This window comes from Naegleria lovaniensis, assembly GCF_003324165.1.
Source record: "Naegleria lovaniensis strain ATCC 30569 chromosome Unknown tig024, whole genome shotgun sequence".
In the NCBI taxonomy this organism is placed as follows: domain Eukaryota; phylum Heterolobosea; class Eutetramitea; order Acrasida; family Naegleriidae; genus Naegleria; species Naegleria lovaniensis.
Window position 1 is genome coordinate 503,319 of NW_025407846.1, and position 27,449 is coordinate 530,767.

Sequence of the window (27,449 nt, forward strand, 5' to 3'; positions counted from 1 at the left end):
GAAAATAGATGATCACGTTGAAAAAAATAGAATGAACTTTATTTAGCCCAGTGAGGCGTTTGAAAAAAAATGTCGGACTTCTTACATCAAATCCTGGAAGCAAAAACAAGCCTAAAACGAGTCAGCAACTTAGATATCCCGAAAGAGGGAGCATCTCCATTCGCATTCTCCAGTAATTCTCATTCATCGTCTTCTGATAACATGATACATATTTATTGGAAACAAGTAGTCGATCCAAACATTTGTCTTCTTAAAAAGCTACAAGGCCATGATCATTTGTTTGGAACCGCTATCCAAGTGTTCGGGCCACTTATCTCAAAATTACTTCCATCATTTCGTCAAGTGTTGCAAAATCAGAAATTGTTAGAGTCGTTGAGTAACAATGAAGCCACAGTCATGCAGTCCATCATTGATGGGTTCATTTATGGAGGCAAAGAAATGAAATGTGACAGTATTGAGACAAGTTTGATGGTTTTGTTCCTCTTGCAAAGAGCAGTAGGGGATGTAATTCCCTTGAAAACCAAATGTGTCGAGTATATTATCAAAAATTTTAATTTAGAAAAAGCTTTGGACATCTTGGACTTGATAAATTGCTATGTAAAAAGAGATCGCGAATGTTTTAAGATGACCAACACGGTTACCATTCTTGAAACCGTCAAAGAATATTGTTTGGATTACATGGCAGTCAATTCGGATAAGGATGAATTTGAAAAGTTTATAATGAAAGACAACAAAGGTCGCTACACGTTTGAGCTTCTATCTTCTATTGTCAGAAGGAAAAGTGTTCGCAAAGTGACCATTGATGAAACTCCAAACCGGATCTCAAAAACTCCGTTGCGTGACATTTTCCAAGAACACCTGGAGACGGATATAAACTTACAACTGACCAACGGAAAGGTGGTGAAATGTCACAAGTCCGTTCTGCAATCCAATCACTTTTTTAAAGCATTACTCTCAGAAAAATGGGCTTCCCACACTCAGGAAGTATTTGGTGAAGAAATGGAGTTCATCATTCACGGTTGTTATGGATTTGTAGACCAAGTGCCCAATCGTTTGATGATTCCTCTCATGAAGAAAGCTCATGAATTGGAATTGAAAGAATTTTTGAAAATTGTACAATCCCGTTGGTCTGTTTCTGTTGAGAGTTTCTTTGAATCTGCACAAAGTTTGGAAGAATATTTGGATGACGAATTGTTTGAGGATGTGAAACGGAAATTGGTTGAATTTGGCATGAAGAACAAGAAAATTCTTTTCAGCAAGAACAATATTGAACATATCCGAAAGCTTCCCAAACTGAATGCTGAAATTATGGTAGCATTTGTTAATAGTTATTAATAATAATTTACATTCACGTGTCAGAACGAACAATATTGAATTAATAACTATTCCAGTTGTAAGTAAGGGATTTGGAAATTTGCAATTAGAATCATGTTATAAGGTAATACGCTTACTGAGTGTTCCAGTGTTATATGCTTCCATTTTCCTAGAAAATGTAAATGTTGAAAAAACTTCGTTCGTAACAGTGTTGCATGTGAGTGTGATATTTTCCAAATTAAATATTTTCTTTCTGTGGATCACTCCAATTTCCTTGTCACCGTTGTCTTGTGTTGAAGTAATTGTAAAGTTGGCCCAATCGTCATGAGTATGCAATATTGGGTGTTTCTTGATGAATTTGAATTGAATACAAAATTCATTGATGGTCATACCATTCCACTGCTTTCGTTGAGTCCAAGAGTAATATTGAGCTCCAGGTTGTTCGTGGAAAAACAAATAAAAGATCGTTGCTGGCAAAGTTCCGAGCGTTTTGTGAATGACTGTGCTGATATTATTCCATGTCATTTCTTGACATATTTTGCTCCTCGCACAGACACAAAAATTCGCCCACATCAGTCGAACGGCCATCTTTCGATCATCTTCAACAATTTCATCAATACTCTTGTAGCGAGGAATAAATTTTTGATTTGTCGATTTCAAGCAGAAGACATGCTCATGATTATCGCTCTCATCAGTTTCGTCATCATCTTCGCCTTCATCTTCTTCAGACTCTTCGGATGCTTTCAAATCTTTCGAACCCGAAACTGCAGATGGTTGCCTTTGATTTTCTTCCCGTAATTTCCTTCTCTCAGTATGCCACAAATTTAAACACATAGAAACATGTTCCGACAATTCATCATGATTGGTTTTCAATAGTTCTGTATTATTATTTGTTTCATCGGATGATGATGCACTCGACTCGTAATCACTTCTCGTTCTCTTCAAATGATTGAATGAAATTTGTTGCAAACAAAAAGGACAAATCCTAACCGCATCTTTGGACTTGCTGGAGTGATGGATGAATTGAATCGTTCGTTGCAGTTCATTTGAGATCTCTTCGTTTGTTGAGCTGTCATGAGAGGATGAACTTGGGAGCATTTTTTTTATGTGGGATGAGAGATAAAGAGATTATAATTTGAAATTGATATGAATCAAATTCTTGACAATATCGATTTGTTTCAATGTATACAACGCGCAGTAATTCAACTAAAGCAAATAATGTAACTCGTTGCACTGATCAATGCGTTACTGCAACTGAAATACCTATTTCCATATATAGATAAAAATCATTTTCAGGTGGATTGGATAATCAAACACAATGATAAAGCAGATTCAATGAAGTATTGAAACGTATGTTTACGGATTGAATTTCATTTACAAAATAATACTATTTTATTAATTGATTAAAAAAAATGATTCTTTCGCCCAACACAACGCCAGCGTTAGTGAAAAGAATTTATGAAATTTCGGCTCGAGCCAAACAATTGAAAACATTATTGCCAATCGCTACAAAAATTGTGGATTATGAATTGAATGAATTGATGGTAAGTGAGGGAAGGCTGAGCGGAACAATGAAATTAATAATGATGATGATCACGATGGAATGGCAACTATTATTATTTATATGGATGTTCAAATTATAAAATCAATGTTAAATCATCGGAATGTAATCATTATATTTTTGATAGTATCAAGTGAGAATCGCTGTCGCAGGATATTTAAAAACAAGTAATTTGGAAAAGGAGATTGAAAAAGAACAAGAAGCTGAAGAAAAACATGTAAAAATACCCAAGCAAGAAGAGGCCCCTCTCACACAAGATCCATTCCGACCAATAGATACCACTCTGGAGGTGACATCAGTCGAGCCCTACCATACAATGTTGTTGAACAAGTTTATGGTAATTCCAGAACATTTGTTAATAATTACGAAAGAATTTAAGCCTCAAACAGAACACTTGACAATGGATGATTTTAAATCTGTTGTCACTACTTTGAAACAACTTCATGAAGGTAATCAAGATGCTGACGATTACATTTGTTTCTACAATAGAGGACTCTATTCAGGAGCTTCACAACCACACAAACATATACAACTCATTCCAAGACGTGAAAGAAATGAAGCAACTTTGGAATGGACTCCCATTGAGAATTTTCCTCTTCCCAGACAATTTGACATTCATGTTTCCAAGTACCCATCGACAGTGACCGATTTCAAAGATTTCTCATTTTTGCATCAAATTAGATCCATCAAGCATTGCTTTGAATTCAGTGATGACGCAGCAATTGTGAAAGCTCTCTTTGAAGTTTATGTATCCATGTTGAAAGAATTGGATATGTATGAAGACAGAGTGGTCAAAGATAGCGAGGAAAGAGTGTTAAAAATTCAGTGCAACGCAGGAGAAATTTATGAGATTAGTCTTTGTCCAAAACGATACCCCAGCTACAACTTGCTCTTCTCTAAAAAGTGGATGGTTCTTGTACCAAGAAGAAACGAAAATTATATGGGAATTTCATGCAATTCCTTGGCATTCCTGCATGGATTCTTTGCCAAGACGGATGCTCACTGGGAGCATTTAAAATCAGAGGTCAAAATTCCCAAGCTTTTGGAATATTTGACATTCCCATCACATCATGATCATGCAACAAGTGCTAATAAATAGAGGGAGTGATCCTGGTGCTCACACTTGGACAATGATTCTGAATATTCACTACGAGGAAGATGCATTTCAACCAGTACAGGATTGCTTTTTACAAATTTTTTCTCATTGCTCTTAAATCTTTGAGCATTCTCTCAAACATTTTCATAAATTCATCCACATCTATAATGGTATAGTCGCCCTTACTATCTTTCCAATGATTCTTTGGATTTGAATTTTTCCAAATCTCGTACAAATTTCCTTTCCACAGAGTAATTTGTTCGAAACATTGCCAATTTTGAACTTCTTTGATGGACCACAATTCAAGGACTGCTGACTGTGAAGGTGGCAACCAGAACGCATGTGTGAGACCAGCACCGTGCATTCCAATTAAAAAATCTGAATGGTAGGTTTTTTGAATTTGTTCCTTGAAAGTAAGCTGGGCAAAATCAACCCTCTCAACAACAATATTCTTGTGTTCGAGCTCATACTTTTTGAGAGCCTTCAATAGATCATCTTCATTCGCAATTTGTCGTCCCATGTAACTGTGTTCGACTCCATGTTTGTTATAGGGTCTTCGACTCACGAAGAGTACTCGAATAATGTCACTACTGGGTTGGCTCGATCGAGGTGGAATATTAAACCCAGTAAGGATTCGCTCGGTGTATGCCGTGAGAGTTTTCAATCGTTGGGAACATTGATTGGAATTTGCTTTTGAAAAATCGGTCAAATGAGATAATAATGGAGACGCATATCCAGCAGGCTGAAAGATGGCTTTTTCAAATTTCACAATCTTGCCAGAAAATTCAGTTGCTCGTTTCATTGGTCTTCTAAATGAGAAGGTATTATTCCAAATCATGTCATAAGGTCCTGGGAAATGATTGTCAAGAAGTACTACTTGGACTTGATGATTATCTTGAATTTGGAAAAATTCATACATTAAATAGGTGTTGAAAAAATCGGTGGATGCATGAAACATGTTCACATGTTCATCAATTTCTCTCGATACAAAAAGTGTTGTTCCATCAACAAATAATTCTTCTTTTTTGGGTGCATCTCTGAGCATCTTGAACGAGGAAAAGATATCCTTTCCAAAATCATTTGGAAACTTGTCAAGTGTGAATCGTGACTTGCTAATTTCACAATCAGCCACTAAAGCGCCTTCCAAATAATTAAAATAAGTATTTCTCCTACACAAGTATCCAGGTCTATACTTTAAGCATTGGGCAGGTATTAATTTTGAAAAATCAATAATTAAATTATTGGATTCGCAAATGGTGTGAGGTCGAGTAGCTGCTGGTACATGTTCATTGGTCGTCATGTAACACGTGAGTGATGATCCTTCATTATTCGTTTTCGTTGGAAGACACATTTCAATCTTGTTGTCTCGCCATCGTTTCAATAATCCACAGTCATACTCGTTATAACAAACCCGAGATTGAAAATTCGGTATATCTGGTTGATTGCTATTCATGGCTTTGGAACAAACAAGAGGAGGTATTTCTCTTTGTTTGATCTTACTCTGATGCACAACAAGATTCTGATCATCATTTTGATCCAATTGATTCAAAGGTATTTTCTGTTCTTGATTGGCATGATTTTTCTGTTCTTGATTGGTATGAGATTGTTGTTTCGAATTCATCTTGGTTAATATCTTATTCACCAACCAGTGTTGTTTTTTCATTAAATTCCCTCCGGTGGTTGTAATTTTTCGGAGTATGCTCTCCTCATTGCCCGACTCTTCATGAACACGTCCGAGCTGTGCATGAAATGTAATGATAATAAATACTGAGAATATACAGAGAAAGAAGTAAATTCGAAGTAATAATTGCATGGAACGATGTGTGGTTGGTGATGTCATTTTTTTTGTTTTTTACAACACCAACTCGTTAAGAAATTAAGATTGATTTTAATATTTGGGTAATAGTTTGGACATTCAACTTTAAATTTATCTAATGATGAATAAATAGGTCTTGTTTCTGTCTGTGAGAAATGACGACTCTGATATTGGTTTCTATGTGATACGTTTTGTCAATAATTTTAAACGCAACCACTAAGAAGCTTCAACGTTTTGGCATTACAAACATTCAGTATCTTTTCGATATAAAAAGTTAATTCTGAAACGATGATGGTTTGTTGGTTAAATAGTAGATGAAATCATTGATTCCATTCAATCTAAGAAATATCCAAACATGCCCATAATTTGTTTTATCAGGATTATCAAAAACAAGTTGACACCATAGACACAATAAGGAGTTGTGGTTTATTTCCTCCAAGTTCTAAAATACACTCTTTCTGAGATTTCTCTCACTTTCCAAATAAGCTTTTGCTCTTGGATGTTTCAATACATTTTCTCTGAGCTTGGGAATTTGAGGAGCGAATTTAACAGGATCAATCTTGGTGTAGTAACTCAAGTTACTTGCAAACTCAACCAAATACAAATCAGCCCAAGTGAGTTTACCTCCAGGAAGCAAATATCCTCCATTGTTCTCCAATTCAGCATTCAACACCTTAAAAACGCTCTTCAATACTCCTTCAGTGAGTCCCTTGGTTTCTTCCTCCTTTCTGGAGCAAGGAAAGTTGCATACACAAATTGATTATAAGCATCTTCCAAAGCAGCAACATATTCCTCAGTGATAGTTGCTTCCACTCGATCGGATGGTTACAAATTACCTTCTCCTTCCTGAGCAAAGAAACGAGAAATGGCAATGCTTTGATAGAGAGTCCATTTGTCATTGATTTTCACGAAGGGCAACAACCCGTAACGAGTGGTTGGTTGAAAATCTTTCCAGTCCTTATCCTCAATGCCAACAAACTTGTAAGGAATGTTTGCAACCTCGGCGATCAATTTAACAAGATCCTTTGGTTTTGTGGATCAGATTGGTGATTGTATAATACACAGAAAGCACTTACAACTCTTCCATAGTGATCAAAGTATACAATTTCATAGACCATTTTGATTTACAACTCAATCTTTTGCTTGAAAAGCTTGCAATAAATGTTTAGATTGTTTTTTTGTTATTGTTTATTGCGTTGTTCACTTCAAGATGAACTATTTAATGTAATAACGCACCTATGAGACATCATGGATAATGAGCTCGTACTATAATACTATTGAAGGTTCAATTTGGTTCGCATGTTACATTAACATCCTCAAAAAAACCTCCCGCACTTTCGCCTTTATTTATCCCAACAATATTTTCTTGCTGTCTTGCTGTTAACTCTCCAAGAGCGTTTCTTCACCATTTGCTGAGTCTCAGACGAAGAGTTAACTTTTTCACTCTTTCTGTTATGTTGGTTGGGTGAAAGTTTCACACAAAAAAATGTTTCCTGCGAAATCATCTCCCCGCTTCTTATTCTTTCGCACCACTGTTGGGCATTTTAACGAGAGTACCATCAAAAAAAAATAGCAACATTGACGATCAATTATTTCGCGTTAAAATTGACGAATCATCATCAATTATTATTATCAATAATTGCGGAAAACATCAACAGCAACAAGACCAGCTATACAATACAACATATAAATTTTTATTAAATATATTGATTGACATTCTTGTGCATTGGAATGTGGAAAGTCTGATTATGTTTCGGAGAGTATACCGAAACACAGGGGACAAGCTTATTCTTGTGTGGCACATACTTAAGAGAGTGATCATCCAAGTTCTCTAACTCCAAACTGTTTTGAGTTGATTTTTTGATTTTGAAGAAAGAAGTTTTGGGCTCAGACTCAGTAGAGTCATCAGTTTGGGCAACAACATCAGTATTAGTCTTCAGTACATAATTGCCACAAACACACTCTGATTGTCTTAGTGTGCTCAATTCATAAATGTCACATAATTGTGCCATATCAAAGAACATTATGGCGTATCTTGCCGAGTTGGAGGATATGAATGCTTTGGTTAAGGTGAAGTTAAGAATTTCTCCCAAAAAAGCTGAATTATGGACTAACGGACCAAATAATTCGGCACTATTACCCAACTCAGAAGCTATATGGAAATTTTGGGTGGTTTTAGCAATTCCTGCTTCCTGTTGATATTCTTCCAACACTTGCCACAATTCATTAATGATAACTGGTAAATCTGCGGTGCGAAAACAATCATGTAATTTGTCTAAAACGTTGACAAATCTTTTCAACATGCTGACATGTTTTGATATTTCCTCAAAACCTTCAATTTCGTAGAACAAGTCTAGATAATAATGTACTATCATATATACCTCTATAGCTTTGAGATGACCTAGATTTTTAGTGATAGATCGTGGATGTCTATGTAAGAATGATGGAAATTTTTGTTGGAGATATAATTTGTCGAACTTCTCCCAACAAGGTATTTGAATTAATGACATCATGTCACGCAAAATTCCTTCGTATAGACAATGCATTGAATCATATGATCCCATATCTGTTGGTGTAGGATTCCAATTCTGTTTCAAAATGGGAGAGTACTCAGATGATGTCATTCCATATTGTGTTTCAAGATTTTCACCTTTTACGATGTTCCAAAAATCAATATCACGAAAACAGTGAACAATCCTTTGATTGCTTGGAATCACTCTTCGTAATGGATATCTAATAGCAGTTGTTGATTTGGAATTGACTTCTACACTCTCTCCAGGAATGGCACATAAGTGACAAAAGTAGTATCCTGATGCTTTGAAGAACAAAATTTCAGATCTTGCCGGTAAGTCTGCCAGCACTCTATCAATTCTCATCTCAAACTTTTCGTAATTTCCGTTAAAATAGTTCAAATCATCCATTAGTATTTGTAGACATAATTTTATCATGTCATGATTAGGTTTAACAGGTATTACCATCCACAATATATTGTTCTTCCTCTTTTTCCTTAAATGAGGTGGTAATTCGTTCAAGCTAATAGAAAATTGGTAAAAGCTTTGTTGACTGGATTGAAATGGTGAAACTCCATCTCCATATAATGTCCACAAGTTGGACAATTTTTATGAGTGACATCTTTTTGATATTGTTGACATTCTAGGCACATTGGAACTTTTCTTGTTTTAGATGATAACATGAAATGATTATAGTATCCAGATAGTGAGAGGTGGTCAATTGCATATTCTCTATCAGCATCACTTTTACATAATTGAAGTGCTTCTTTAACAATTTCAATCACTTGCTTTAAACAATTCTCAGAGAGAGATGCTGTGACTGTAAACCTCAATATCTTTTTTAACAATGCATCAAAATTCTCGTTTGTAGCGATATTAGATTTTACACTTGAAAATGAATGTTGTGTTAGAATATCTTCATCACAGATAGTTCCACCTTCATCGTTATAAAAGGAACTCAAGAATTCTTTCAATGTGTCATCCATACCAGAGACTTTTGGTAGAGAGTCCAATAATTCTTGATCATCATTAACACCATGTGTAGAAGTATCAACAGGAGTGTAATTATAATCTGTTCCTAAATAACAGCTATCATGATTGCAACACGATTGGCCGTCACCACATTTTGCTTTTTTATGACATTGAATACTATTGGATGGAATGTTGCGAATGTCTATATCGGCAGTGGTACGTTTATTGTTTTGAACAAGGGGAGAAGAGTATTGGGATGCCTTATTATTTAAAAAGTTTACCCCTTCAATAATCTTATTAGAAATGGAGTGATGTGATATAGTATCAGAATGATGAATATTTGGCTTTTTCCTTGAGTATTGTAATTGAGCCATTTTTTTTAAAGAATTTTACAGTGCAAGATCGAATCGACTCTCGTTACCCTGTTTTAAAACTGATTACAAAAGTTTTGATCCATGTTAACATCACATCCATGTTAACGGTTTTGCAAAACAGTAAATAAAGGCAGTACCATTCACTAATCCCACCCAAAGCAAAGTTTTAAAAAAATGGCAGGAAAACCAAAATCATCTAGCAATAGTAACACTAATACTCAAAAGAAACCCAGTAGTAGCTCTGATGTTGTGCATGAGAAGAACTCTCCCAAGATATTTGAGTTTAAGGAAAGAACACCAAATTCCTCGGAAACCATAGAGAAGAATGCAACTCAGTCATTGCAGGAAGCTGAGGTCCATTTATTTTCCATGCTTAAGTTTTGCAATAACTTGCTTCTAAATACAGAGCTGAAAGATATGAAGAAATGTGATGCTCAGGGAGCTACATATATTTTGCTTTCAATTGTTTTACAATATAAGAAGCACAAAGTTTTTACAGGTTTTCAAGGCAAGAATGGAACTCCATCTAATCTCAAAGCCAATTTCCTTAAGCATTATGACAATGAGTTTCTCAAGAAATTAGTTTCCGAGGCTGTAAGAAAGATTTCCATTGCTCTTTTGAAGCTAAAAGGGTTTGAGATTGAAGAATTTGTATCTGAGGAGTCCGAATTGAAAGTTGGTGACAATGTTGAGATGTTAACACATATAGATGACAGTACTTTCAGAATAGCTAAAGGAACGGTGGCTACAACTCTTGATTCAGAGGAATTTCTAATCGAAAATACTCAAATGTTCGTTGAGTCGTTTGACGTGGATCTTTCTAAACCATTCAGCAGGCAGATGTTGCTGAAAATTCAAGACAAATCAGCTTCTCCTCCATTAATTGTAACTCCCTTCTCTAAGGTACACAGAGGTTTAAGCTCTTCCCAACTCTGTTCTGTGTCTAAAGAAGATACCATGTCCTCATTAAACAAGAATACAGAGAAAAGAAGAAGAGAAGAGGACAACAACGAGAAAGATTGTGAGGAAGCAAATGAGACACCAATAAAGAATAAGGTAAATGACAACGACGAGGAAAGTTTGCAAGACAGAGGAACAAACGATGATAACAAGGATCAACAATCTGTTGTGAAAAAGAAGAAGGTAATTGACCTTGCTCATGATGATAGTGATGAGGGTGAAATGACATTCCGTTCTTACAAGAAACAGAAGAAAGTAATAGACTTGGAAGAAGATTGGGAAGAATGGAATACATTCCAACTTTATAAAAAGGAAAAGGCAAAGAACAAGTTGCTCAAAGAGGAGGTGCAAGAGCTGACCTCTCTCCTTGCGCAACTAAACAAACCCCTAGGGATGATGGTGAGTCTACAACTACAGCACCCAGAGTTGCTGCCTTCTCAATCCGTCAATGTAACACTGGGATCAAGAACGGAAATCATTCCAGCTGGCATGATACAGCAATTGGTAAGCGCAAACAGGACGGAAAGGATGAAGATGATGAGCCTATATCTGTTCCGAAAGGACTACCTTGAACTGAACAATGAAGAGAAAAATTTATTGATAAACACTATCGTGGAATGCACAGCAAAGACGGGCGACAACAAGACTGTGCAAAAATATAAAGCATTGTATCGTACCATTAAATCGAAGGATAAGAAGTCCAAGAACGAGAAGGAAGAAGAAAGAGATGAGTAAAAGGGGTAATCGTAATAAACCGTACAATTAATTTTATAAAAAAATTTCCTCAACATTGAAAGGGAGGACTATACTAACTACAAGTTTAATATCATTGATTCACCATCAAATTGAAATCCAATAACTATTAATCTTTAGTTGGACATAATACAGATCAATTCGTCTTGGAACACTCATTCTATGTAAGTAATTTGCTTCCAAATTTATGCGAATAAGACCTGGGCTTACCACTGTGCAAACCTACAAAGAAACAAAGTATAAATTGAGAATGATGTTATTCCGTTAATCTGCCTTACAAAATAATCCGTCTATCTGTGTTCAGGAATTTTGTTTTGAAAGTGTTGAAGATTCTATCAACAAACCACAGTTAACAGAATTTGCTATGATCATCGTCCGTGGTTCTATTATTCTTTACTCTCATATTCAACCATATCATCTCATCAACGATACCACATATAACATCAACTCAAATAGCTGTCATCACGTGAAATATGTTCTTGTTGTCTAACAACTCCATTCATCAATTATTCACCACGGAACTCTTTTTTCTCCCGAGCCAACGACAACTTCGAATTTGATTATTTTCAATTTGGGTTCCACACTTTAACATCGAACTCCCTTAGCTTTAGTACCTACAGCATTCAGCATTAACGTAATCTTAGCAATCGAGATGAATAGCTCTTCCATTGGAGTATCAACTACATTCGTTCTCAGCACTTGCCTATTTATTTATTTATTTTAATATTAATTCGGAATTGTTGATATACATTCCGAACGTTAAAGCATTCTCAACGTGAACTGACCAAACCATGATAATATCTAATCTCTTCACAGAAATATCGTCATCCTATTCAGAAATTATGAAGAACGTGTTGAACGATTGAACTAGTTTGCTGGATCTTGAGACGTAAATTTTGTGGAAAGAATCACATTAGATTGGATTCCAAACGATATTTCAACACCATTCCAGTTTTTTCCTCAGAGTGAAACAATCTCAAAACGATAAGAAGAGCAATGGACAATATCAAGTTGCAACAAGTAATCCACAACATTGGTCAACATGTAATCCTTATTCACGACAGACCAAGCACACAAGTTGCTGTAGTGATTTTGAAGTGATTGAACAATATTCTTTGACATCAAGTTAAAAAAGGACTGTGTGGCTGAGACAAGATTTCATCATAGTTTGTTTGTTTCGTTGTGACAACAACTGTCACTTGACGAACTTAATTGGGAATACTAATTAATCATTAATGCTTTTGATGATGAGAAGTTTGGCGTCATCATAGTACTATGAGTCCTTGACGCAACCTTGAAAATCTTCCTCTTACAATTGCCACTGATGCCTTAAATGTCAAACGAGGATTTCTTGTCATACTCTACTGATAGCCACAATCACCAAGACTCACGATTCGACCAATATCCGTGAGCCAGAATAGGAGTGGTAAAAGATGTACAAATATATTGAAGATGGTGAGTGTTTCAAATTTAAAGCCATGAATACCTGTTTTTTAATCTTTAGTTGAACGTAATAGGACAGTGATTCAGATCAACCCATGAACATTTGATACACTCACATTCTCTGTAAGTATCGCCTTTACATTGAAACATGGTTGTGAACTATATAGGAATTGAAGTTAGATCCTTGACATAAGCATTATGCCTCGCTACAAAGATACGGTATGTTTCTACATTGTTAACAACAACACGAGTTTGGAATTAATTGGAGGAAAACTAATGGGTTTGAAACTCGCCAAACAACCATCCTTAGGATTGGTGTTTGAGGGATTTTCTGCATATTTTGTCATTAGACTTTATTGAGCAGATCAAATCACTGTTCACATAGTAGAAGGTAAGCGCTTATATTTGAGCCTTTTTCAATATTTCATTCAAAACATTTCTCAGTTCTCTATGAGCTCCTCTCTATTTCTATTTGTTAGTTCTTGTTCAGAGTATTGGAATCATATGTATGTTCATGTTAAATTTTGCGTACATGACAATGAGATTAGAACAAGTATATACTCCACTATTTAAATCGCACCATGTAAGTTATTTCGAGTATTGTTGATGCATCTGCTGTACTGAAATGTTATTTTCATTGTTGAATTTGAGAAGAAGGGAAAAGGCGTTTTTATTTGGAGTTGATTTATCTATTGGTGATTCTTTTGATGTAAAATTTAAAGGTAAGTTATGGAGGATGAGCTGGTAGTTTTTGAATGAACGAATTGTCAAACAAATTCACTTTTTACTGTGATCATAAGTGTAGACTGATGATGTAAGTAATTACTTTGAATTAGCAATCTCGTGGTCACTAAATAGTACCGCCTTATTTCAGAGCTCTATATATTTAATTTGTTGAGGATTGAGGGAATGAAAATATTTATTGTATTAATGTAACTGTAATTGATGTATTTAATTGAATGAGGAATTGATATATGGTGATACTGTGTGTTGAATGAAAGAATGTGGAACAATATGAAGTGTCAGTGGAAGTGTGGAGAAATTGGAAAAGCGAAACAAGTAACAGAAAATTGTGAAAAATTAACAACAGGAAAAACGAAACTAGTGACAGCAATAATTGACGAAAAAACGAAACTAGTGACAGCAATAATTGATATTTCTGCATCAATTTTCTACGTCAATTTCGAGCGTCAATTTGACGGCGCAATTTCTAAAACGTTAATAGGGATTTTTGACGTTTTTTATTGACGAGAAAACATTAATTTGTTACGTTTTTAAAATGTGAATAAAAATTTTTTCATCAACTTTGCTACATTAATTGTTTACGAATTTTTAAAAATAATTAACGTCAGCAAAGGGGTGCGGGTCAAGTGTAAAAAAAGAAAATTTCTATGTAACGATATACAACACAAGGTAATTTTTAGACGAATTGGTTTGTGCACGCTTGATGGTATGAGTATCCATCGAAATTACCTTCTGACAGCACAAAATCCCTTTATTTATAAAGGTATAGAATGGTACAGAGGGGTGAAAAGGGTTGAAATGGAGGAAATGACGACATTGTTGGCATCGATCAATAACCTCTGCTCATGGGAGAACAAGAATCCATGAGAAGAGGCAACCCTTAATAAGAATTGTCATGGACAAGGTGAGTAAAAGACAACTAAAGAACAGTATCAGGTTTTAACAAGAGCTTACCGTGGTTCAAGGTCGATTGAAGTGAATCAAGACCTGAGGTGCTGGATCAGAGGTTGGCTTTTACGCAACTGATTCCTGGAGAATCCGACATGGAGTCCACTGATCCAAAAGGTACCTGAAGAAGATTATGACTTCTATCAGGGTTTAAGCAAAGTGACGCCTACGGACCTGATTAAGGTAACATAGTGTCGAATACCTTAGACCACCAGACAAGTTGTCTTAACAAGTCCACTACTGGGACCTGCTTGCTCCAGGCAAAGTGTGACAAGGTTGGATTTAGAGATGACTCTAAACAACTTCACAATTGGTGTGAAGTAAGAAGGAGTTGTTCACGAATGTCGTGAATGAGGTGTGAAGGAAAATAAGGAAAGACAAGGAGAGGAAACATCATAGGGTGGGACGGGAGGGTGTTTGGTTGATGGACATGGTTGACACTACACACTGTGTTGTTGAGGTAATTTTTCTAGCGATGTTTCCCTCTAAAAATTACAATTACAGTGTTGTAATAGAGTTACAATCTTAGACACATTCGTGTCACGATAATGTAACGATATACAACACAAGGTAATTTTTAGACGAATTGGTTTGGTTCAGAGGTTGTCTTCCTTATTGAAAAGTGTGTTGGAAAGTCCTCTATTTGCTAAAGCAATATTCCTAGTGTATGCATTGCAGGCGTTTGATTTCCATTTACCTGCATGCATGATCACATCCAACGATTCTCCTTCTTCGGTGAGTTTGGAAGCTGCTCCGATTCTAAGGGAGTGCCCTAGAATATTTTCCTTAATGTTAAGGATTTTTCTCACTTTCTTCATGAATTCGCATATGTGGTTTGATGTTAGGAAACGATTGTCGGTAAAGGAGAGGAAAGGACTATTTCTTTCTTTGAAGTGGTGGACTTGGTCTCTGTATGAGGTGATTAATTTCACTGGGCAGTACTTTTGGTTTGGGGCTGGTTCGATTATGATGGGATCTTTATCGAGATTCATCTTGTCGGTTTTGTGACCTGAATTAATTATTTGAATCCAACCCTTCTTTGGTTTGTCCCAGGTAATGTCACACCATTTAATAGAAGCAATGTCTGAGGGACGAAAGAGTGTGCGGAATCCAATGATCATGGTGGTTGCAATCAGGAGTTTTTCAAATTTGTCCTTCTCGGATGAAGGTTGATATTTCTCCATCCAATCTAAGATGTGAGAAATGGAAACTCCATCCCTTTGAAGAGATCGTTTGTGTATTGCATTGTAAATTCGTTGACCACCCTTAATAAGGTCATTAAATTCCGGTTTCCACTCCAGGTTGATCTTATAGATTTTTGCAAAGAATGTGAGTGAAGATTTAAGGCGAGGAAGTTCCCAGCCTTTTTTGTTTTCTAATTCATAGAAAACAAACTTTTCAGCTGTTTCATAAGTGAACGGTAGTTGGTGCCAGAATCTGTATTCTTGGAATCGTTTGAAGCATCTCCACATGTGAAAGATGGAGTCCGGACTGTAAGTGGCCTCTAGACAGATGGTTCTCCAACCTTCGAATAGAGGGCTCCATCCACTTCCACAGCCAAGAACTCGTTCCATTTCGAGTTCTTCCAGATTTCTGTGGAGGGCGATATTATAAGCATCTTTCTTGGAAATTTTTCTATCCTTAAGGAGATCTTTGTAAGCACAGGATACCACCATGAGCTTGTCCAGTTCGGAATAATCAAGGAACCCTTCGCTCGGTTCTTGATGATCTGAATTATTGTTAGTGGAATTAGACTGAGAGGAGGAGACATGTAATTGTTGTCTTTGCTCCAATCTTCTTTGAAAGCGTCTTGGAGATGGGTCCAAGAGTTGAATTTGATGAGGTGGTGGTTTTGGGCTGATGCAAAACGATCCACTGTGAATGGACCGAATTTGGCGTTCAGGAGTTGGAAGAGTTCTTTGGAAGTTTGCCAGTCTCCGACTCTCGAAAGTGAATCTGCTACTACGTTCTCCTGGGAGGGGATGTAGCTCACTTTCAAGATTGACCAATCTTGTTGGAGAAGGATCTTCCATATAGATCTGGCTATGGTGGCCAGTGAGTCCACTGGGCCATAACCTTTCTTGAGGTAGGAGATTGCTGTTGTATTGTCCACGATGCAGTGGAACTGGGTTTTCTTGGGGTAAAGCTGGTTGGAGGCTGCGTTTTGAAGGAACAGAAGAACTGTGGATAGTTCTTTGATGTTGATGTGGGTTTCTGGGTTCTCCCAGGTACCCACTAGAACATTGTTCCCTTGAAACGCACCGTAACCGAGAGTTGAACTGTCCGAGTATATCCTTTGGAGATTCCAGGTGATCTCGAAAGGTGTACCTTGAGACGAGAGGATTATGGATTTGAGGATTTTCAAATCCTTTAAAACGTTGGAGAAGATTTTCATTGACGAGTTCCAACCTATTTTGTCCACTACTAAGGACATGCTTCTTCTCAACCTGTGACAGAAGCAAGGAATTGCTCTCTCGGCAAGTCTGAGGAATTCCATTTTTCCAGTGAAATGAGCTATTGTTCTGCAAGGAACTGACAGGTTGTTCTGGGATTTGGTGATTAGATCGTCGATCATGGTTAGAGCTGTCTCCTTCTTGGAGGTTGGAATTTGAATAGTTCCTGTTTTGAAGTTCAGTGTTAGGCCCAAGAACTCGATAGTCTGTGTTGGTATTAAGATGCATTTGTTGGGTTGGATAAGGAAACCGAGAGTGTTCAAATCTTGAATTACTTGGTTCGTTATTGATTGACACATTTCTGGGCCTTCCAGGCTGAGGATTAATATATCGTCGATGTATATGAATATTATCCAACCCTTCTCTCTCCACTTCTTCACTATTTGTTTCATGATTTTTGTGAATATTTGTGGGGCGTTGGATAATCCGAATGGGAGGACATTGAATTGGTAGAATACTCCTTTCCAGACGAAGCCCAAGAGACGTCTCGAGTTGGGATGGATAGGTATGTGAAAATAACCTTTCGATAGGTCTATTTTGCAAGCATACATTCCCGGAGTAAGGATCTTGATAATCTGGCTGAGGGATTCCATTTTGAATGAGTCCAAATCTATACCGAGGTTGACTTTCCTTAGATCCAATATGAATCGGAATAGATCGGGTCCCTTCTTGGGAGCAAGATGCACTGGATTGAGTACTAGTGGAAGTTTGTTTAAGTTTGGGTTGAATATTGAAATGATTTGGAATTGAAGCATTGAAATTATTTCTTGGTCCGTCCAAGCTGTTTGAATTGGTCCTGAGATGGTGTTTCTGCCAAAGTTCTTCCATTTGGTTGGGTCGGAAATGATTGGAACTCCATCTCTGATCCATGTGAGGACTTTTTGGGAGGTTCCCCACTGTTCCCAATTCTTGAGGTATTGGGAGACTCGACCTCCTTGGAAGTCATTGTTTGGACTGGGACTTGGAGTCTGAGTTATTGGAATAATTTCCTTTTTTACCATTGTTGGTGTTTGAGTTACTCTTTTTTCCATAGTTGTGATTGGATCCTGCATTGGAGTTCTTTTGGTATTTGTTGTTTGTGGGTTGTGAGTTGCTTTTTGTAGAAGTGAGTTGTTTGTTCATGTTCTTCATGTATTCAAAGTTAAGTGCATCTTTTCTTTCTTCTCTGTTATTATGGATGTTTGTTTTCAATTCATTATGGACGTTTGTATTATTGAGCTGTTGGTTAATTTCTCTGGAGATGTCTTCCATTGTGTAATTATTCTCAGCTGCGCAGTCAAGGGCATTGGCTATTCTGTTTGATAGTAGCAAGCCTAGCGCTAGTAATTCTGCTCGGGCAATGAGATCTGTTGACATTGCTGAACAGTTGAGTGCTTTGCAGGTAAGGCCGCTGCAAACTAATACTGTGTTAAGGATTGGAAGGTTTAATTCCGGACGTGGTTCGGTTTTAACATGAGGAATGTTTGTGTTTTGAAGCAGTTGTCTGTATTTTCCAATAAGGTAGGTAAGAGCTGTTCCTGTTGGGGTCATGGTAAGGAGCTTTCTTATAATACTTTGTTGGAGAAGTTGAGCAAGTTCTAGACCGTTGAGTTTAGAGAGGTGGTCGGGAGCGAAGTTCCAGTTGTTTTTCAAGTATGAAGTGGTGTAGAACTTTAAGGCTTCATCTGATAAACCATTGAAAGGTGCGTTTGTAGTAGTGTGGTTGTTTGAAAATAGGTTGCCGGTAGTGTCGTTAGTATTGATCCATCTGGTGGTATGAGGGGCGATGGGAGCATTGTCAGTCTTGTTGGAATCTGTAGGGAATGGGATGTTGAACAGATTTGTAGGTTGTGGGACATGCAAATGGTTTGGTACTGACAGGTTAGGGTCGAATGGATGGTTGTTATTATTAAATTGATGTGGTTGAGTTATTTGTTGAAGGCGAGTTTCAAAGCCTTGTACCTTTGTGGTGAGTCCTTCTATCTGATCCATCATGGAATTGGAAAAGTGTTGTAAGGAGTTCTGGATGATTTGTTCAATATCATAAGGTGGTTCAGGGTTTAACTTTCTGTGTTTAGGATGCTCGTACTCTGATGGTTCTTCCTCAAAGCCTTGTACTGGGGATTGTTCAAGTCTTTTCTTGGAGTGTTCTTCTTCTTGTTGAGAGGAAGCTGTTTGGTTGATGGACATGGTTGACACTACACACTGTGTTGTTGAGGTAATTTTTCTAGCGATGTTTCCCTCTAAAAATTACAATTACAGTGTTGTAATAGAGTTACAATCTTAGACACATTCGTGTCACGATAATTGCAACCAGACCGAATATCCTTTGATACTCTGAAATTGATTTTCAATTTTGAAATCGTTGAAAGAGAGAAAGGTTACATGCCATCACAAGGAATTGGATTCTTCATAGATATTGCTATAATTATAATTTTGCACAACCATCATTCCGATTTTTCAACATCACACAACAAAAATTGATGGCGGTCCGTAATCATGTGTATAATCTCGGAAGATGGGCCACTTCATTCAAAGACTTTTCAGCCTACTTTCTCGCACAAGCTCTTTATTTCTTCAAAGACGCCTTTTGCTTTTCCATCTACGATGAACTGGTGATTCCAGTCAGGAAGGGTCTTTTTGAAATTGTTCAAAAGGCTCCATCGCTCGAAATGAGAAAGTTAACGGAAAATGAAAGAGAGCATTGTAAATATCAGTTACAACAGATCAAAGAACAGTATGGATCTACCAAAGGTACCCCACTCGAAACGATCGAAGAAGAAGAAAAATCATTGAACCTCACAACCAGTATTTGTGAATGGTTGAAAGCGTTGAGGTTTTTTCATGTCATCATAGGATGGGACATTTTGTGGCTATCTCTATTTATGATTTTGTCCATGAGCTTGGACAATATTAAATTAGTACTGAGAGGCCACATTTTCGACTTGTTGGAACATAATTTCTCAGAAGGAAAATTTTCTTCTTCGGAACCTCATGCTGAAGAACTTTCAACCTCCTTGTTGAGGAATGCTCTTCTACTGATTGCGAGCCATTGTTTCATGTCCATGCTCACCAAACTTGTGTACTATGCCAGTAGATTATGGGAATATGTCGAAAAGGAAGCCATTTCAGAATTTATGAGAGAATTAGTCTTGCTCAAGGTATCCAAGATTGCCATGAGTGAGAAACAAGAACGGTTCAACTTTGGAGTAATTTCCACGATTCTAGATGAAGATGTTTCTACAATTAGTAGCTCTAAATATGTCTTGTCGGAGACACACTCTCACATTGGATATTTAATAATTAGCTTCTTTACAATGGTTTATACTGTAGGATTCTTTGCCTCATGCTGCTCATTTACATTTCTATTGCTCACTGTTCCAGTTTATATTTATTTCATCAAAAAGCAAGAACGCACGCGAAAAGAAAACCTTGAAATGACAGACGAAAAATCATCTGTACTCTCTCAATTTATTCATGCTATGAAGCTGATCAAAGTGTTTGCTATTGAAAATGTTTTTGTTAACAAATTCGAAAATATTGAGGCAAAAATCAGACAAAACGTAAATACGAATAGTTGGATGGATTTTCTCATTGATTCCATATATTACTTGCAATCATTCATGGTATCTTCCATTTGCTTTTTTGTTTATTCGTATATAGAAGGCAAACCCATCACGCTTGGATTGGCTCTCACAGTCAGTAGTCTGGCAGATTATTTGAGGTGGCCTTTTTACAGCTTGGCTTCTGATTTAAGACAAATGAGTCAAATGAGAATTTCTTCAAAAAGAATAGCCAATCTTCTCATGTGTAAGGAACATAACTATCACACTGAATTCACAACAGAGGTTGGAGTGCTAGTCGATATGCAGAACGTGAGCGCAAAATGGAATTTTGAAACTTGCAACAACAACACGGACGACGACTCAATCATTAGAAATATTTCATTGAAAATTCATGAAGGAGAACATGTGGCTCTAATATCAAAGGTTGGAATGGGAAAGTCCACTTTGCTATATACCATTTTGAATGAGACAAATGTTATTCAAGGAAGTGTTCGTATTAAGGAAGGACTTTCCATTGGTTTTGTTTCTCAAAATGCATGGATACGAAACGGTACCATTCGAGAAAACGTTGTATTCTGTTCCAATTTTGACCAGAAACGGTACGAGATTGCATTATGGGCTTCAGATTTCGCCTTTGATGTTGAACAGATGACCAACAAAGATGACCAGATTATTGGAGAAAGAGGAATCAATCTCAGTGGTGGACAGAAAATTCGCTTGTCCTTAGCCCGAGCTCTCTACCATGATTGTGATTTGTACTTACTTGACGATATTTTCTCTGCCGTTGATATTCACACCGCAAGTAATATTGTGGAGAGACTCTTTCAGAGTGAGAATGCCTTGTTGAAAAATAAGAGTATTCTACTAGTCACACATCAATTACACCTGTTAAAGATGATTGATCGAACATTTGTGATGAATAAGGGTGAGATTATTCAGCAAGGAACATACAGCGAAATCATTAATAGTGAGAATATTTCTGATACATTGAACGATTTGCTCTCTTCTACCTACAACGTTCAAGATGAGACCAAATCGATATTCCAAACATCTCAACATTTAACAGAAGAAAGTGACAATGATGAAGAGGAAGATGGCGAGTCTCCATCTGATCAACAGGACGAAGAGGTCAAAGAAGACCCAAAAGTTATACAAATCATTGAATTCATGATGTCTCTCGGAAAGAAGAGCACCATCTTTTTATTAGGCATTGTTAGTCTTGCATTGATAGAACAATTTGCTCCAGTTTTTAAAGACTATATCCTTTCATATTGGATTATGGATGAGCAGTATGAAAAACATTCATTGGGCTATTATTTAAGCCTATACAATGTGGGTGGATTTTGTGAAATGATATCATACACGCTAAATAGTGTAGTGCTTGCATACTTTTTATATCTTGTTGGAGATGTGTATCAGTCATTGATTTTGGAAAAATTAGCTCAATCCAAGTTGAAGTTATTTGAAACAGTCCCTTCTGGAAAAATTATTGAGAGGGTCAATGACACCAACGAGATTCGAGAAAATATTAGATACATGTTTCAATACTTTGTTTCGAGTGCTTTCAAAGCGTTGGTTACTGTTATTATAATACTTTTCACAGTACCCATATCTATTTTATTATTTGCCATTGTTGCTCCGATAACCAATTATTATAGAAACACCTACTCCACTATTGAGCAACAAGTTTTAGATTATCAAACATCAAATCTTCATGATCCCACGCATACCATCTCAAGTGAAATTCTTGAAGGAATTGACACAATTAGAGCTTTTGATAGAGAGAAAAAGATGACGGCTCTCATTTATGAAATTAGAGAAAAGAAACATTTTACCAACAAGTTAACGTATTGCACTGAGTTACTTTGGAATTGGTTTTCAGTGAGATGCGGTTTTGTTAGAGAGCTAACAACTTCTCTAATTGTTTTAATCATTTTTTTATATTATTATAACAATTATAATAATGAGCAAAACGTCAATCCATCCAATAATGACACCATGTCAACGACTGAAAAGTTGATACCCATCCAAGTTGTTATTGCTCTCTTCTATCAGAGAATGAAAGATCTAATTGAGTCCTCAGAGACACTATTTTACACATTTACAAAAACAGCTACTTCTTTTAGGCCAGTTCAAAGAATTCTCAATTTTGTGAAACAACTTCCATTAGAATCTCATGGGACTCAATCAGTTTTAGAAAAGCCAAAAGATTTACATTTTGAAGGAACCATTGTATTCGATCGAGTGAGCATGAAGTATTCTCCAGAGTGTAATTTTGCCCTTGATGACATTTCATTTAGCGTAAAACAAGGCGCTAAATGTGGAATTGTTGGAAGAACTGGAAGTGGCAAGAGTAGTATATTTAATTGCATTCTTCGATTACAAGAAATTGAGAAGAACGAAGGAGCTATTTACATTGATGGAACTGACATTCGAGAATTACCCATTAGGGATTTACGAAAGAGTATTACATTTATTCCACAACAACCTATTTTATTTATGGGAACTTTACGAGAAAACATGGACTTTGAAGGAGCGTTTAGTGACAAAGAAATTATAACAGCACTCGAACAGGTGGGATTGCTGCACACCTTAAAAGAAAAGTCTGCCATTGTGAAGAGAGAGGAACAATCCATTCTTGATATCAAAATTACTGAGAATGGAACCAACTTCTCGAGTGGAGAAAAACAGCTCATTTGTCTGGCGCGAGCTCTATTGAGAAAAACAAAGATATTACTGATGGATGAAGGAACAAGTAATTTAGACAATTTCACAGATTCCATCATTCAAAACACGTTACGTGGACCACTATTTTCCAAAACCACTGTTTTGGTCATTGCCCATCGAATTGAAACAGTCAAAGATTACGAAAAGATCATTCTCATGAGTGATGGTATCATTGCCAAACAAGGTTCAGCAGATCAAGTGTTAATGTTGTCAGATGATGCCATCATCGAAGAAACGAGTGATTAGGTTGATATTGTACAAGAACTCGGAATTTCTTGTTCGAACAAGAAGGGTTTAATCGAAACACTCTTGGTATTCACATGCTATAATTCTCTGTTATTCAGTTGTTCGTTCCTACTCAAACATAGATTACACAATTCTAACATGTACTTGGTTGGAAGATCCTCTGGATACTTGGTTGCATATTCCTGGAAGGCCATTAAGGCTAATTCAAAATTGTTGGAAACATAATGCTGTGCAGCAGCGTTATACTCTTGCCATCTTTCATTCTTTTGTTTTTGAGAGAGCTCATACAACCACTCGTCCTGATTCACTTGCAGAGAGGCTCCAATTTCATAAATCTCATGCGAGACCGTACTCTGATCATCTTCCAAACATTCGACATACCCAATGAATCTCGTATGGAAGAGTCGTAAGGCATTCTTGTACACACTTTCGTCACATACCACACCGACTTGCATTTGAGAACCATAATCAGTCATTCGTGTGAGATGATCATGAATACTGCCCATGATTTTGAACGACCGAACTTCTGTGGTACCAATATTTCCACAAAAACTCATTCGAGATAGTGCTGCAAATCGAAATACAATAGTTGTGGCTGCTCGTGCCAAACATGGTGACTGTTGAATATTAGTGGTCCATTTGGTACTTTGTATTTCTGTTAATTTCTTCCTTAAATCGAGGCACATTTTGAGAGATCGGTCTTCATGATGGAGTTGCTCTTTGGAAGCGTTAAAGGCGATTGTGATGCATTCGTCTTCAGTGTGTTCCATTAAACTACTCGTCGATCGTGTGGACTGCTGAATCTTTTCAAAAATGTCTTGCAATAAGTTAACAATGTCAGAAGGTTGTGAATCATTCATCATTGAGCTCAATCCTTGTATTCGAACTTGTACCATGGAGATCTTCTTCTTTTCGAGATATAAGGAAAACTTGGAGGCAAGATCGAATTTTCCATGATTCGAAGAGATTTTTCTACTGTTAAGGAAGTGATAGGAACTGAGGGAATCCGCTGATTTTCTTATTTGTTTTGAATTTCGAACAGATTCTCGCATTTCTGTTGGCTCGGGTGTGTTTCCCTCTTCAGCATGAGCTTCTCTACCTTCTATTTGAAGTAGTACGTGAGCTGGAATGAAACTCTTGTATAATTCTTGAAGGTTTTGAAGTTCCACAATTTTTTGGTATGGAGAGGCAATGGATCTCGCAAATATAATGGAAGTGAAAACTGAAAGTCCAATGGCTATGACAGAACTGACAATATAGGCAAGCATGACACCTATCGATCGTTGATACAGCTGTGAAGAATATTGTTGTGAAATTTTGCTAATATATAATTCAACCTGTCTCATGTTGTTGATGTGAAGTGTCATGTTTCCAAACCATACAGATCCAGAGTATTTAGTGAGATTTTGACTACCATAGTTGGAGACAAGATAGTCCTCAATTTCCAAACTCACGGAATACGATTGAGAGCGCAGAACAGTTTTGGTGAACGTGTCCCAAATGAACGCAACGTCTTTGACTTGCAAGTAGTGTTGATATTGAGAGATTTTTGCTTGGTTTTGAACAAATAGTTTGAAATTCTCAGCTGGCATGGCATGAGACGTCAATGCAGCGCTTCCTAATGCTCTTTTTTGACCTACCAACAGTTTTCGAAAATGCAAAATAGCGTTAATGGTTTTCCACAATGAACGAAACCTACCTGTAAATTCCTTCATGGACGTAAGCGTATTGAACGAAGACTGAATGGTGAAAAAGGTGGAATCCGAGCTCAGTCCTGCTATCAGCATGATACTGTCAATCATATACGAATTCCAGTCCGTAAAGAAGTTAAACGCAAGAATGGGTTGCTGCGCAAGATGCAACTTTAAAATTCGTTCTCTCCAATAAGGTAGATCTGCAATGTACTCATCCACCACTTGTAATGCGCTCAATATTTGTGAAAAAGCTAAAGAATTGGTTTGTAACGTATTCAAAATTTGTCTTCTCTTTGACAAGAATTCCTCCAAAGCGACGTTCGTATCGGATCGTTTTTCCATCATGATTTCATAATGTTGAGTTCCATTAGCTCCTAAATATAATTGAGAAGCTCCTCTCTCGCTCTGACTACAATGTATCAAATTATTGAGGAGGTTCGTCATGACCGAAATATTCGAAATGAGCATTGAGGATTGGAGTTCAACCACTGAATTGGAAATCAAAATACAAGCAAAGACGACGAGAGAGAGGAAGGTGAATATAACAATGAGAATTAATTTTAAGGAAATGGGAAGCCTTTCTAATTGCTCCGAGATGGACACTTTGGGTTTTGAGAATTTTGACTCTTCATTATTAATATCAGACCCCGAAGGTAGTTTGTCGGAAGAGTTATTATTCAACGTGTACTTTTGGGAAATTTTCTCTTGTGGTTCTGGTATTACTCTCGTCATTGTTATATTTGTTGTTGTTGTGGATCGTTGTTCTGGGAATCGAATGATGATGGATTTAAGGTAAAACGTTGTTTAATTTTTTTTAAAACTTTGTGTTAAGCAAGAATTTTTAACCGCGTTTACGGTCATGTTTCCTTAAATATTGTTATTGGAACAAATAAAGAAAGTTCTAAACTCCTTCACGGAGATTGTTGTTGTTATACAAGACTCACTCGAGATGTGTTTCGATGGACATGAATGCAGGAACAGAACCATCATTATATATACTCTCACATTGAGACGTATGAGGTGCAACGCTTTGACAATAATCAACAAATTTTACAGTGTTTTTTGATGTTTGCCTCCTGTATATATTAGCCTGTCCACAAGGACAATAAAAAAAAAACTCGGTTGGCAAGAGATAAGGCGGGACCAGGTGCGTCTGTGCCTTATACGCAGCCCTATCTCAACAAAAAAAGCCGTTATCTTTGATCCAGGAGATCCCTCATATTGCCGATTTTCATCCGTTGCATTCCGAGTCGAGTTGGCTCCTATCATCAGTTACTGTAACGTTGAACTACTAGATCAATATAAAACTCTTTGTGAAACCGTTATTGATTCTTCAATCATGAAAAGTGCAATGCGGAATTCAAAACCAGTTCCACCCTTTTCCATTCGGGTGAAATTGGGATCCAAGCAAGCCAATGTCATTCTCGATCCCTCGCATGAAAGTTTTTCGAGTTTTCATTTGCACTATACATTGAATTTCACACCTGAACAGCGATTGTTTGTTAAGGTAAGGGAAATAATTTCATGCATTCACAATGGTCACGCTCTCAACATGAAAAGATTATTGCTTTGGAAGATGAAGAAAGCAAAGTAAGAATCAATTTCCACAATGATAAGGACATTCCTATGGGAACCATTTTAACCAAAGAGCAAATGATACATGATCTGCGTCCCAATAAGAATTATTTGGTCATTATACAGGACACGAGAACGGTCACTGAGAATGACCTTACACCGGATGAGTTAAAAGATATTAAAAGAGTATTTGACGAAATGGATAAAGACAAGAGCGGCAGTATTTCACTACAGGAGGGTAAGTGCATGTCGTTCGGCCATTTCAAAAAGTTCATTCTGCATACATGGTAACAAATATTTCACACCGATCAGTCAAACAATTCTACAAGCAAGAAATGGAATTAAATATGAGGATTGCAAGGAAAGTGTGTGATCAAAAGATACAAAAGCAAATACTTCGCAAGGAAATTTTCGAAAAGGAATATGTAAGAGCTTGTCAATTCTTTGAGACAATTATGAATTCAAACATTTCCCATTTCATGCAACAAGATACAGATAATAATCAAGTTGTGACTTGGGAAGAGTTTTTAAAGCACCAAGCCAAGGTCAAAGTTTCCAATAGAAAAATAGGCTAAAACAATGTGTGAATTCGAAAGTAGATTTCCATCATAGCTTTTCAACAATAACTGTTCAAATAATTGTATTCTCAATGTGTAAATTGAATTACTTGCTAAATTATAGGTCTTCAAGCTCAATTGTTCAAATAATGATTATAAGA

General features: G+C 36.8%; 13 protein-coding genes across 13 annotated transcripts; 5 read left to right on the forward strand and 8 right to left on the reverse strand.

The window, feature by feature from the left end:
- Positions 1 to 69: 69 nt before the first annotated feature.
- Positions 70 to 1,335, forward strand: C9374_005584 (uncharacterized protein; the record flags this gene model as incomplete). The annotated part of the gene is made up of 1 exon (XM_044695350.1): positions 70 to 1,335. The coding sequence occupies one exon, from the start codon at positions 70 to 72 to the stop codon at positions 1,333 to 1,335; it is 1,266 nt and encodes a 421-aa protein (XP_044548061.1).
- A 96-nt stretch (positions 1,336 to 1,431) lies between these two features.
- Positions 1,432 to 2,412, reverse strand: C9374_005585 (uncharacterized protein; the record flags this gene model as incomplete). Its single annotated transcript, XM_044695351.1, has 1 exon — positions 1,432 to 2,412. One exon carries the CDS (start codon positions 2,410 to 2,412, stop codon positions 1,432 to 1,434), a length of 981 nt encoding a protein of 326 aa, XP_044548062.1.
- Positions 2,413 to 2,726: 314 nt separating this feature from the next.
- Positions 2,727 to 3,974, forward strand: C9374_005586 (uncharacterized protein; the record flags this gene model as incomplete). The annotated part of the gene is made up of 2 exons (XM_044695352.1): positions 2,727 to 2,858; positions 3,003 to 3,974. 2 exons carry the CDS (start codon positions 2,727 to 2,729, stop codon positions 3,972 to 3,974), a joined length of 1,104 nt encoding a protein of 367 aa, XP_044548063.1.
- Positions 3,975 to 4,062: 88 nt separating this feature from the next.
- Positions 4,063 to 5,811, reverse strand: C9374_005587 (uncharacterized protein; the record flags this gene model as incomplete). The annotated part of the gene is made up of 1 exon (XM_044695353.1): positions 4,063 to 5,811. The coding sequence occupies one exon, from the start codon at positions 5,809 to 5,811 to the stop codon at positions 4,063 to 4,065; it is 1,749 nt and encodes a 582-aa protein (XP_044548064.1).
- A 418-nt stretch (positions 5,812 to 6,229) lies between these two features.
- C9374_005588 (uncharacterized protein) lies at positions 6,230 to 6,905 on the reverse strand (the record flags this gene model as incomplete). Its single annotated transcript, XM_044695354.1, has 3 exons — positions 6,230 to 6,515; positions 6,617 to 6,810; positions 6,864 to 6,905. 3 exons carry the CDS (start codon positions 6,903 to 6,905, stop codon positions 6,230 to 6,232), a joined length of 522 nt encoding a protein of 173 aa, XP_044548065.1.
- A 579-nt stretch (positions 6,906 to 7,484) lies between these two features.
- C9374_005589 (uncharacterized protein) lies at positions 7,485 to 8,708 on the reverse strand (the record flags this gene model as incomplete). Its single annotated transcript, XM_044695355.1, has 1 exon — positions 7,485 to 8,708. One exon carries the CDS (start codon positions 8,706 to 8,708, stop codon positions 7,485 to 7,487), a length of 1,224 nt encoding a protein of 407 aa, XP_044548066.1.
- Positions 8,709 to 8,815: 107 nt separating this feature from the next.
- On the reverse strand, positions 8,816 to 9,643 carry C9374_005590 (uncharacterized protein; the record flags this gene model as incomplete). The annotated part of the gene is made up of 1 exon (XM_044695357.1): positions 8,816 to 9,643. One exon carries the CDS (start codon positions 9,641 to 9,643, stop codon positions 8,816 to 8,818), a length of 828 nt encoding a protein of 275 aa, XP_044548067.1.
- Positions 9,644 to 9,817: 174 nt separating this feature from the next.
- Positions 9,818 to 11,338, forward strand: C9374_005591 (uncharacterized protein; the record flags this gene model as incomplete). The annotated part of the gene is made up of 1 exon (XM_044695358.1): positions 9,818 to 11,338. One exon carries the CDS (start codon positions 9,818 to 9,820, stop codon positions 11,336 to 11,338), a length of 1,521 nt encoding a protein of 506 aa, XP_044548068.1.
- Positions 11,339 to 15,087: 3,749 nt separating this feature from the next.
- Positions 15,088 to 17,772, reverse strand: C9374_005592 (uncharacterized protein; the record flags this gene model as incomplete). Its single annotated transcript, XM_044695359.1, has 1 exon — positions 15,088 to 17,772. The coding sequence occupies one exon, from the start codon at positions 17,770 to 17,772 to the stop codon at positions 15,088 to 15,090; it is 2,685 nt and encodes an 894-aa protein (XP_044548069.1).
- A 114-nt stretch (positions 17,773 to 17,886) lies between these two features.
- On the reverse strand, positions 17,887 to 19,113 carry C9374_005593 (uncharacterized protein; the record flags this gene model as incomplete). Its single annotated transcript, XM_044695360.1, has 1 exon — positions 17,887 to 19,113. One exon carries the CDS (start codon positions 19,111 to 19,113, stop codon positions 17,887 to 17,889), a length of 1,227 nt encoding a protein of 408 aa, XP_044548070.1.
- A 293-nt stretch (positions 19,114 to 19,406) lies between these two features.
- On the forward strand, positions 19,407 to 23,462 carry C9374_005594 (uncharacterized protein; the record flags this gene model as incomplete). The annotated part of the gene is made up of 1 exon (XM_044695361.1): positions 19,407 to 23,462. The coding sequence occupies one exon, from the start codon at positions 19,407 to 19,409 to the stop codon at positions 23,460 to 23,462; it is 4,056 nt and encodes a 1,351-aa protein (XP_044548071.1).
- A 77-nt stretch (positions 23,463 to 23,539) lies between these two features.
- On the reverse strand, positions 23,540 to 25,888 carry C9374_005595 (uncharacterized protein; the record flags this gene model as incomplete). The annotated part of the gene is made up of 2 exons (XM_044695362.1): positions 23,540 to 25,098; positions 25,162 to 25,888. The coding sequence occupies 2 exons, from the start codon at positions 25,886 to 25,888 to the stop codon at positions 23,540 to 23,542; spliced, it is 2,286 nt and encodes a 761-aa protein (XP_044548072.1).
- A 607-nt stretch (positions 25,889 to 26,495) lies between these two features.
- On the forward strand, positions 26,496 to 27,306 carry C9374_005596 (uncharacterized protein; the record flags this gene model as incomplete). The annotated part of the gene is made up of 3 exons (XM_044695363.1): positions 26,496 to 26,663; positions 26,717 to 26,969; positions 27,044 to 27,306. 3 exons carry the CDS (start codon positions 26,496 to 26,498, stop codon positions 27,304 to 27,306), a joined length of 684 nt encoding a protein of 227 aa, XP_044548073.1.
- Positions 27,307 to 27,449: the final 143 nt, after the last annotated feature.